The following is a 12,775-nucleotide window of genomic DNA, read 5'->3' as shown; positions in this document are numbered from 1 at the left end:
TGCAGAATATTAAGTAAGTTAAAAATATTCAAGATATTTGTTACGCATAGATAAAATTGTTGATTTTGATAAGATTTAAATTACTCATCTTATATTCGTATTTCAATTTTCGTTTCACAACTGTTTTGATTTTTCATACTTTGTCAAAAATCAAAATGTGGGAGAAATGCTACAACTCGAACGCGAAATGAGCGAAAGTTTCTCTTCTGCCAGTGGCAACGAGGATTCGGAAACGAACTTTGAAGAGAGCGGTCGCTCACTCGGTTTCTCTTGATAGAATTTGATACGAAGGGGGAATAATTTCCATCTTTTGATTTGAAATTAATCTCGAATTATGTATATATTGTAATATAAAAGATGTGTGCAAATAAAAGTCATTAAGACTTAATTGAAGTAGTGATTTGAATCGAATATACAAATCAAAAGCTCTCCCAAATAGAACTATGGATTATAGAAATAACATGTGCCATACATGCGGGTGTGTAATCTGGCTCGGTTGCCAAGAGAAATTCATAGATACAAATATGAGCCCTGGATACCAAAACTGAAAAGGAGACGTTAGAAATAACCAAATTCAAATTCTACGCTAACACTCAAGAAAGACTTAGAAAATGGAAACGATTATTTGATGAAAAACAAGCAGATAAAATTATCAATTTAACAAGTTAAACAAATTTTAAAATAAATTCATTCATTATTATTTGTGACAAAATTTGTAGTGAAATACAAAATACAAAAGTATTAAAAAATTAACAAAATATTTCTAATTTTTTTTCAGAATTTTAAGATTTAAAGAACATATCTGATTACTCAAGGGAAGTAAAAAATTTACTTCTTTGGGTACTGATGTTGAAGAATAAGATGGTGATTTGACACAATTTATTATAATGGCGAAAAAAGCTAAATTTGCGTTACCCTAACGATACGTCCCAGCTCATAAAAATAAAACACTGCATATTCTTTTCTCAATACTTAAAAATGTGTTAAAAATTCAGTTACCTATACCTGTAAGTAATGCTACGGGGAAGAGCTATTTCTCTGTTTTAAAAGGAATTGAAAATTATTTAAGCTATTCTCTAGGACAAGAAAGACTTGGCAATGCTTGCTAGAAAAGGTACTTATAGCGGCAGATAGGAAGACACTTGATCAGTTCTCTGAAATTAAAATTAATTTTTTAAATGTTAATTAATGATAATAATTGTATATATCTTTCGTCGCACCAGAAACCTTTTATTGGACTTATTATTGTACTTTTATATATTAATAAGAGTTTTAAGTGATATTTAAGATTGCATTAGAAACGACTTATACAAATAAGGCCAAAATTTAAATTTTGTCATTCTGCTACTGTCATACATTTTCGCATTTTAGCAGATTTTTCTTTATCTTTTCATTCCAGATAAGAGTGTTCGTTTATCAGGCAAATACACATTCTTTTATGAATATTCATTTACTAATTTGAAATCAGATAAATAAGTCGTCTTCCGTTTAAAATATTAAGGTTTGGGATTCACTCCAGGCAAAGCACGCATTACGGCTCTCTGTTTGCCCTCGTGGAGGATTTTGCTAATGGAAATTGGCTCCTATTCATGTTACGCATGAGGTTAAGGACTTGTATTTTCTACTTGCAGCAATATTTAACATCTACAAATGACGATACGAATAAAAAAAATTTTCTCCCGATCCGGATCGATTTTTGCCGGAGAATATTTTCTCCCACAAAATAGTATTTATTTACAAAAAGACCTTCAGATCACTTCAGATCTAGAAGACATGGGGGATATAGAAAATTTTCTATAACAAAAGTAGGAGAAGTTAGTGACCAAAATAGACAGCGTCTGTTCAGAAACTCATGGAAACTAAGTGAAACGAGTGGATAATCATATTTTGAGATGAAGGATATGGCATCGGTTTAACAAATTTTGTTAACGTTGTACCCTAATTCAGAATTTGGAGACTTCAGCTTTTATTAAAACTAACCAAAATTTCGGATTAACGAAAGCTCATTGGCGCAGATTACTAATTTTGTCGGAGCGGGAAACATAAATGACTGTCCGTTCGCCGGGATTTGAACCAAGGATTTTGCAGTTACTAGTTGGATGTGCTAACCATCTATACCACGAAGCACGCACGGAATAAGGCGATAATTTTTTACATACTACACTTAGTAGTTTCCCTCATGTGGAACGCGAATGTGATAAAGTATCTTTCAAAAAATCCTTCAGGATATCTGAAAATAAATGCCTTAGTTGAAATAAATAGCATAACGTTCAAGAACAAGCGGTTTGTTTGAAATACTTATTTTATTTAAACATGAAAATCGGTTACCTGAACAACGCATTTATTTTGATTAATCATCACACAGCGTGAATAAAACAGTACGAAACAAATGTTAACCTCCCTTTTTTAAATAAAGAGTCCCTTTATTTGACACAACTTTAATTATATGAATTTGCTTTATTGATTTAAAACTGAAAATCGTTTAATTTTCCAACTTCTTTTTGAAATACAGAGGGGCTGACCATTCCTGCTGGAACTACGGTCCACTTGAACATTATTGGTCTTCATCGCAGCGGAAGGACGTTCCCAAATCCCGAAAAGTTTGATCCGGATCGATTTTTGCCGGAGAATATGTTAGACCGCCATCCATATGCCTATATTCCCTTCTCAGCAGGACCAAGAAACTGCATAGGTAAGTCAACTGGTTTCTGTAATTTGCACTACTATTCGAATTATTCGAATTAAAAATGTATCGTAACGTTCTCGTTAAACGGATCTAGAAAATAATTCAATTTTGGTATAATAATATAACTTTTCCAGAGAATTTAATAATCGGGCTGTAGATATCATTATTAGTAGCTCACTGAAGAGCTACGTTTCGAAGAAAGTTGATAAACGAAAGATAGACGTTTATAAATTGGTAAGAAATTTGCTCATGTTTAAAGTAATGACCAATTAGCTGACATCTAAAGTATGTATTTTACCTCTCAAATGTTTCGATAATTTCTCAAGGCCATTATTAGATTGATAGATTGGAAAACTAAGCTTCTTCTCAAAGAAATTTGCTGCGGTTGTTTTGCAGTTTTAAACTGTTTTAGTATACTTCTCAAAAAACATTTTTAAGAAGGAAAAGATTCCACATCCAAGCAAAAGGGCTTTGAAAACTATAATTTTACGCACAGGAGAACAAAACATAAAAGGTCACAATGTAAAATTTAATACTTCTTGCTACATGCATGTCATCCATTCTCATTACCACTTGCCGAAGTTTCGAGTTTCAACTAAAAAAGAAATTATGACCATCGTTAAATGCGAAGGCGGAAACAAAGAATGCATTGAAAGAAGCCTAAGATATGATCTCAGCACTTCGTAACAACAATATTACTTAATACATAATAAGGAGAAGAGCGTTCAGTGCTCCGTAACAACTAAAAGGCTTACCAGGCTCATTATGAAAAAGACTTAAAACCATCTTAATCATCAGCTGAGAAATCGAAAACACTAAGATCTAACACTTTTAATGTAGTAATGAAGAGACTACAGTATTCAGCAATATACAGAGGACATTTACAGAATTTTAGAACATTTAATTAATATTTGAAGTGTAAAGAGTACTTCTTTAAATGTTCGATCTAATAACCTTTTTCCTGGATCATAAGTCTACATCGTCATTTCCATGACAGAGGGGCTTTTCGTAAAGTTTTCAGGGGTATTGATTTCCATTTTGTTTCTACTATTTTCCAGAGTCCATCAATCATGATCGGTTTGCGCTTAGAAAGAGCTCTTTTCTAGATATCAGAAGCCTGATAGTTCACAGGCGAGTACTGCCAGTGGTAATTTCACAAAAGAAAATTGAGTATTTGTAGATAGCTAGAATATTTTTAAGTAAATTAGTTTGTTGTTGCAAATATTATAATATTACTAAGAAGAATATCTATTATTTTTAAATCATTTAGTTTTCTACATTTATTTCTCCGTTTTGAACGATCTATCAAACACATTATGAAATATAGAATGGCAGCAGTTCGTAGAATCAGCACGTTTCCAGGCCGCTTAGAGGTTAACGCGGTAAATAGAAAACTTTATCTGTAGTGGAATAGTGCTATGTTACACAAAATACTGAAAGATTGTAGAGATTGTATGTTTTTTTTTTTTTTTTTTTTTTTTTTTGGAAGGAGGAGACGTGAAGAATGTACAATGCCCTCGTCGGGACTCGAACCTTGGACATCTCGAATACGCGCCGAGTATGCTTCCAATTACACCTCGAAGGCCTGCGGAAAGGAGGGATAAAATACTTTATATACTCCCCCTTTTAAAGGGTGGCTGGGGATGAGGGAAACCAATCGCAAAATCCTGATGTTGACGAATTATCGTCCACCTCCTTTTTGGTTCGGACGCTACTGTAAAGACTTTTAGAATTTTTCGAAACAAGGAAACTGAAGACATCCGTATTACCCTCGCCGAGATTTGAACTACAGACATCCCGGATTTGCGTCGTGTTTGCTTCTAGTTACACCACGAAGGCATGCAGAAAGGAGAGAAAAAATATCTTACAAGACTAGGTAGTAGATATTCCTCCACATCGAAAAATGCATTCTGCTTCCTTTTTCTCGCAAGACGTTTTTTGCAAAAATATGTTCTTCGAAGATCATGCTTTATAAATCCATTGTTGTGTTTGGATTTTAATCAATTTTACGTTCAGCCATATGTATCATGGAAAGAGAGTTTGAATGCACTCGTAATCACATGCACACAGATTTCTGTTATGCTGATTCAAACTTTTATTCTTAATTAGCCAAGTTTGCAAAAGCATCATAGTATCGATGAATTCACGGAGCAGTCTAGAAGGTTCTCGTAGCAGAAAATCACAAACTTTTACTAAGAGTTATTTGTGAGATTCATTCGGATATGTCACTAAGGTGTTATTCGAAATAATTAACTGTTTTTAGTCCAAAGGGGCTTTGTCCTTGAAGGACTATTGTTTTCGTTTTGCGATTTTGCGTCGGACTCATAAACGTCGGTTCACTTTTCAAACTGTTGCCACAAAATGTTACAGTCCTGCATTATATTTGAAGAAATTAAATAATGAAAAATCTGCATAAATGATTGTCTATTTCTCGCATTGTGATAAAACAATGGTACATAGAGCCATCGAATTTTGAATGACGTAATCCTACTGCGAATATGGGCATGTGGAAGCCCAAATTTGAAATTTTGAATTTGTTTCATTATCGATTTCATATTTTGTAAAACTTTAACGAATTTTTGAGTAGCAAACTCAAGGATTTGAAAGCGAGCAATGGCAATAATCTACCGGGAAGGGAACCCCTTTTTATCTCTAGCGCGCGGAAATGTGTATCGCAAATTCTAAAGATAGGCTCATTTTAAAATTATTTTGCGACATTGCTATTGAAGTGAATTTTATGGTTTAAGTGGGAAGAACATGATATTTAATAAATAAAGGTAACACATAAAGTGCTAAAAAAACGCCTCTTTGGACGTAATTTAAAATCTGAAACCTTTCATATATGTAAAGTATGCACATTCTAATTTGTGGTTATCTTTTTTTTAATAAACTCTTCCCAAGGTCGATTGTCTTTTTTTTTTTTTTTTTTATTTTTTTAAATCAATTCTTTTCTATCCTTTCTGTTTCACAGTTGGCTTTCACCGAAAATGGAAATAAGGCATAATTTAAAAGCGTGTGTATGTAGATATCACGTGGATCCTAAGACAACCACCCACAGTTTCAAATGATTTTCTGATCTTCTGTAAAAATGGTCGTCTTTAACAAGTAATGCCAATACCGATGCATATTTATGTTTTTAGAAACATTCAGAGATTCGTTGTATTTAGTTGCATTGCATTGACAACAATTGCATGATCAACTCGAACAGATTCAGTTATTTAGTACACTGAAGTAAACTCATATTTAATGAGTGTGAAATCTATTCTTCTGAGTCTAACACTCAGCTAAAAATTAAGTTATTAATTCTTATAGCTGAGTTAAGAATTAGATGTTCGAGCTATGAAGTAAATTATGTAGAATAAAATTATTGACTGGATATATGGAAAATATTAATTAGATCGGTAGATAAGGTTTGTAATTTTTTATTGTAATTGGAGGACAATGGGTAGATTCCATGGTGTCGGCTTTACCCACTGTGCACTTCTCTTACTTTCTTCTCACTCACATATCACAGAAAAGAGTCTGACTAGAGAATGAAGCCGGATGAATGGATAGAAGGAGGGCCAAAATGGCTGTGGTGCACGACAATTATTCCTAAATTTTCTGCTGGATCAAAGCATAAAAGTCTGGAATCTAGCCTTTCACACAGCTGCTATTATCCCATAATAATAGCAGCTTTCTTATCTACGTCGAAACATAAATATAGTAATCATTAATAGTTAAAACTACTACTCCTTGTTATTTACTATTGGATAATATCAAATATGCCAGTTAACTCTGATTTAAATGTGATCACTAAATCGCTTTCAGACAGTATTTATACAGATTATCGATTTCATCATATTTTTATATTATATTATAAAAACTAAATAAAATTTTGTGATACTTCATGCTTTTTCTTTACTTTCACCTTGCTTCATCAGTTAACTCGGAGGTCTTCAGTGTGTTAAATCCATGCTTGTAGCTGCTTTAATGCCAAAAATTATAGAAATAAAGAGACTTTTAAAACTAAGAATTCCTGACTAAATTTCTGGAGTATTTATATCATTTAGATATTTTAGTGAAAAGTACATGTTTTTTTTTTTTTTTTTTTTTTTTGTAGCTTCTGTCTTTAAATTACATAAATTCAATGATATTAGTTCTTCATCAGTTAGAAACTGAAAACCGGAAAGTGTTTCTTTTCATTTGTGAGATTGAAATGTAACATTTCTTTACTATGTAAAAATTATTGAATTTATTATGTAAAAATTATTGAAGAAATATTTTCGTGACAAATTAGTTCTCTTACTGATCGATACCTGGCAGTCTAGTTTACTAACTTTTCTTTTTCGTTTTTTTTAAATTCTGTTAATATATTAATATCTAAATTTTTAAATTTTTCAAGAAAACATTTAGAAAAATTTTTCTCGGCTATTGTAGATAAAGACCGTAATCTTTCTCTTACGCTTACGATTTTGTAAATAGTTATACACAGTTTTTGCGTACACGGACGTATGTTCTTTTATTTTTCATACAGTATTAAATTTCACTTAAATAACACACATAAAAATTTTAAATTGATTTGTTTCAAAATGCTACCTGTACTATAATGATTTATCATTTGATGCAAATTCTTTCATTATTATTATACGAATATGGTCATGTACACGATAGCTATCTGTCGAAGGGAAGGGATGCCTTTGGGGAGGACTTTATAAGAGAATCTAGCTCGTATTCATGTTACACATGGGAAAAACCACGAAAACTAACCATGTAGCCACCCCCTTTTTTTTTTCTGAGATGGAACCCAAGCTGAGTTATCAGCAATCAGCGGTCATTAGCACTCAGCCACTGGTGGGGGCCTATTTTTTAATAACCGATGTAGTATTTCGATTATCTGTAGATACAGTTATTCAGCTGCTTTAACTCTTAATGTCCATCTCGTATCCGTGTTACTTACCTCGAAAACAAGAATACTGTTATAAGAATAACACCTTTAATTTAACGGTGACTAATAGGCACCCTGAAATATGCGACTTTCTCTTAAAAATTGCTTGGCATTAACGGAACATATCCCAAACTTGAATATGACTTAAGGTTTCGTTGAATAAAATTTGCAATAAGTTAATACCACAATCATTTTATTAACCTCCCAAAATCCGAAACTGTTTTGCATGAATAATTCTGCGTAGAATGTAACACTGATGTAAACGAAACATGATTTTCATGCTAAAACTGCTTGATTTTCCTAAACCTAAATGAACAACTTAAAAGAATCGGATGACGAGGGACCAGGTAACTCGGATATTAACTCGTGAAGCAGCACGTAATATGAACTTTTATTACAAATAACTTTGCAGGAGAAACTGTATTAAGAACTTCTAGAACTTTTGTTGTGGGAATAAAAATCTGATGTGTACATCACATGACTTCCTTGTACGGAATTATTAAGTTATAAGCATTTTTACTGCATTTCATTTAAATTTATTTCCTCGAATTTCATTGGAGATACATTTCTCATTCAATTAATTCATTTCTCACTTCGCGGAAAGGCAAAAATACATAAAACCTCAGCTCGGAGTAAATATTTTCAATAAAAACTGAAAGATATAGAAAAATATAAAACACCAAATACAGTTAAAGCAATTTAAAGAACAATTTTTATAATTAAAATTTCAGTTTCTACGCAAAAGCAAGCAATTCGGTCAGCAGGCAAGAAGGCAGATTTTTCGGTGCACAAAACTAAAAGTTTCCTTTTGGTCCCACTCGGCAAAAAGACACTGAAAGTGCAGAAAGACTTAATTCACTGTTCTGTCAAGTTTCAGATGTAAACAAATATGCTGCATTTGTGCTTTTGCAGCTGAGGATGATGTTTCGGTAAAACCATCGGAACTAGACCTGCTAAAATTTAAAAACATAACGCTGATTTTTATTGTTTGACTTTTAAATTAATATTTGCTCGGCGCGTTATTGTATCTTAACTTTTTAATTGCTGATAGTTCTACAACTATTACATGCACATTAACTAAAGGCATAGAAAACTTAACCGGAAGATAAGAGCAACATAATTTAATCATTTTTAAAGCAAAAAATACACAATTTACCAACATATAAGAATAAAAAAGAAACTAAATTCACTGAGCCGAGTACGGAGTGGGTATATATATATATATATATATATGTAATGTTTTCAGTTATTCCAACGCATCGTGGGTGAATGGTGAGGCTAGTCCATTTCCTGTTTTGGCAGATGGTTGACGAAGCTGGGATGATTGCACCACGGAGAAAAATGACGACTCAGGACTTTTCACTTTTAACAGCATATCCTTATTTTATTTTAGACCAGATGATTTTTTCCAGATGAATTTACAGTAATTGAATTATTAGATACGACTAACTCACGTTTAAACGTTTTAACAAAATACGTTACAATGTTCTAACAAAGAAAGAGAAGCATAGCGGAGGCGATAGCAGAACGAAGGCGAGAAGGCATCTGTGTAGGGGAACTTATGACGCAGCATTTATATGAAAGGTTATGTAACAGAAAAGCTTCTAGAAAAATGTAGGAAAACTTATGACGCAGCATTTTTATGCAGAGGTTGTGTAATAGGCGCGAATGTTCAAGAAGATACTGGTCTACGGAAAGATCCTGAATTACAGAAAATTAATTAAAGGTTGCTGGTTCGCAAAGAGCAAAGCCATCGTATGCTTTTTATGTTTTACATCTTCGCCCCCTCCCGTCAAAAAGAGAGGCCGGGGTGAGAAAAGCATTAGTACAGGAGTAAAGCAAAAGTATGAGAAAAGACATGAAACATCCAGGACATAGCGTACACGCTTTAACTATGGCCTATCATAGTTCATGACTATCTCATATAAAATTTTGGCTTTATAGCATATGAAATTTTGAACATTAAAACTATGAGTTATAAATAAATATACAATATATGACTAATTTTAAAACTATAACATAATAAATATGGAATACTGATAAATAAATAAGTTATAATTACAAAAGTCCTCAATTTTGTTAAAAATGTCCATTTTGTTTTTTGAAAGTCCTTTTCATAAAAAGAGTTCGAATAGAATGAAAATATCTGGTAAAATCTCTAAATGCCAGATAGTCCACAAATTTGATGCATGTTGATATTTCACAAATATGATGCATTTTTTTCGCTGAATATGTTTTCATAATAGTAATCTTTGATTAGAAAATATTTAAAATTTTTCTTCCTTCAGATAAAACTTAGAAAAGAAATAGATTATACAATTTATGAATAATATATCATGTGCATTTTTTTCCTCTCATCGCCGGCAATTAAAGATTGACATATTTTACGCTTCAATACAAAATATTATAATTATTCAAAAAACAATTCAATATAAATAAAACAATTATACACTAGAACATGAACACTTTGACTTTAAAACTATGGCATGTCCTCGCCAACAGATCAGCGTGATTACTTGCTGAAGGTTGGGAAGTGCTAGGTACAAATATCGAAAAACCTCCGTTGCCTAATACAAGGTAACTGGTTTTTGGCATTGTACATTACCTCAAAGTGGTTTAAAAAATAAAAGATCATATAAAATCAAAATTATAAGACAGATAACTTGTATAATCAAGTTAAAGTCTTGGGGGAAGATTATAGTACTTTCATAGGAAGAAGGTTGGGAGTGGGAAAGTTTCAGTTCACAGTTTTGGTTTAGAATTAATTTGATTGGACAAGAGGTATCTGCATTAAAACGTTACGTAAGACAGAAAACTCTGGAACCTGTGAGGAGAGATGAGTTTAGGGGTAGATCATCAAATTTAGAATGTTAATTTTGAGATCATCAATTATAGTTTGAAACAGCTATCATATTTTGTTATATCTTACATATATATATGTATACATATACATATATATATATATATATATATATATATATATATATGTATACATATACATATATATATATATATATATATATATATATATGTATATGTATACATATATCTCATATATATATATATATATACACCCACTCCGTTACTATGTGTATATATATATATATATATGAGACATTTTAGACATTTATTTTAAGCCATTTTAAGACTTTTTTTTAATTTAAATTTAAATTTTACTTTAAAACCTTTTTTCAATTTTAAAACATTTCAGTTTTACTTAATTGCTTTTTAATTATTACTTTTTAATTAGCAATTTTCACAAAAAATAATTTTTTCACTTAACGTTATTATTTGCATTATTTACACAATTTTGCAAAAGAACCCACATTTAACATTACAAATAAGTTTACATTTATTAATTCACAATAACCACTTAACTCTACTTTACTTCAATTAGAGTACTCTTTTTATGATTTTTGCAGAGCAAACTTACATCTCTCGATTGGCTCAGCTACTAAACTCCCTAACATAAATAGTTGGTCAGTTTAAATTAAAACTTGAATTACATACTTTTAGGATTTTCTTTGATTTTTTCTAGATTTATATTATTTAAATTTTTAATATTAAAGTTTACAAAATTTTTAATAAAACAAAAATAGCAGCTTGGTACTCAACTTTACTTACATAAGCGCCATCTATATACGTTTTGAAGGACACACTTCACTTAGGAAATACTTTTGCATACCCCAACGCTAATATGGTAGGTAAGTTAGAATTAAAACTTACTATTTACTTAAGTATTTTTTATGTAGTGTTTAAGTAAGATATGTAATTATATTTTTAAGTATATATTTGTTTTTTATAAATTATGAATTAGTCCTTTTAGTTTATCATTGGTTTATATAAATTATGTCTAGTTCATTTTAGTTTCTTTTTGATTGATATGCATATTCGTATTGGGGAGGTTTCTGTAGACAAGGGTTTCTAAAATGCATTGGTTTCGAAATTAATTTTTCTGGAAAATTTAATTTTTTAAAAAATTTAATTTAATACCTGACTTTACATTGCTTATTTCTCAAAATACTTCATTATTGGTATTTTCCTTTTAGACCTTTAATTTTTAATTGCTAATTTCTCAGGTACCACTTTATCGGTATTTCTTTTTGGACATTCTTCACTATGTATTTACTTTTGGTTTTGACTTTTACGCTTGCCTGCATGAATGACGAAACACGAATTGAATGATTGAAGAGATAGGTTTGGAGGCAACTTCCCTTTGATAAGTCTCTCCTGCCTGCTCAACAGTCATTCACTTATGCATTTAAAAAAAAAAAAAAAAAAAAAAAAAAAAAAATTAGATTAATTTTAATTTGCTAATTGGTGAATTTATTTTCATGGTTTGGTTTTGCACTTGATTTACTTATGCTATCTGAATTTAAATGATATTGTAGATTAGTTCGAAAATTAAATCTTTTATATATTTGCACATTTTTTAAAATTATTTTAACTTTAAATTTGCTTTTTTACGTATATACATGTTTGTTAAATATGTTTGTTAAATATTATATATATATATATATATATATATATGTATGTATATATATATATATATATATATACGTATATATATATGTATAAAATATACCAGAGTTATATAACTTCTGAATTACCAATAGCCTATAGACCATATAGAGCATCTCCTAAAGATAATAGTGGAATTAAAAAACAAATAGATGAATTGTTAAAAGCTGGAATTATTAAACCTTCTTATAGTCCTTATGCTGCTCCTGTAACTTTAGCTTATAAGCGAGACGAGCAGTCCAGAAGCAGATAGTGTATTGACTTCAGGAAGCTTAACCAAATTACTAAAACTGATTCTGAACCTATTCCTAGAATTGATGCTGTATTAGATCAATTAACAAATGCAAAAAGCTTTTCTACATTGGATTTGGCATCAGGCTATTGGCATATAAAATTAAATGAAAAGGATACTGAAAAATCCGCATTCACTACAAATTTTCAACTGTATGAGTTAACTAGATTACCTTTTGGTTGGAAAAATTCCCCAGCTGTTTCCCAACGAGCTCTTAGACAAATTTTAAACAAATATCAGATTCAATTTGCTTTAAATTATTTTGATGATATTATAGTATTCTCTCCAAATTTTGATGAACATTTAAATCATCTTAAAATAATATTTGATATATGTGAGAAAGAGAATA

General features: G+C 30.9%; 1 protein-coding gene across 1 annotated transcript in view; it reads left to right on the top strand.

Moving 5' to 3' along the window:
* Window positions 1-12,775, top strand: part of LOC118188460 (cytochrome P450 4c3-like) — a 105,767-nt gene that overhangs the window by 87,336 nt on the left and 5,656 nt on the right. The window contains exon 10 of the mRNA XM_035358891.2: window positions 2,513-2,692. Within this exon, the coding sequence (XP_035214782.2) occupies window positions 2,513-2,692 (180 nt within the window). The remainder of the gene's footprint in view (window positions 1-2,512; window positions 2,693-12,775) is intronic.

The sequence above is a fragment of the Stegodyphus dumicola genome, chromosome 1 (genome assembly GCF_044657685.1).
Source record: "Stegodyphus dumicola isolate Sdum_Otavi_A_Nest chromosome 1, ASM4465768v1".
In the NCBI taxonomy this organism is placed as follows: Eukaryota; Metazoa; Arthropoda; class Arachnida; order Araneae; family Eresidae; genus Stegodyphus; species Stegodyphus dumicola.
Note: the sequence above shows the minus strand (reverse complement) of the source record. Positions and strands in the feature narration are given on the sequence as shown.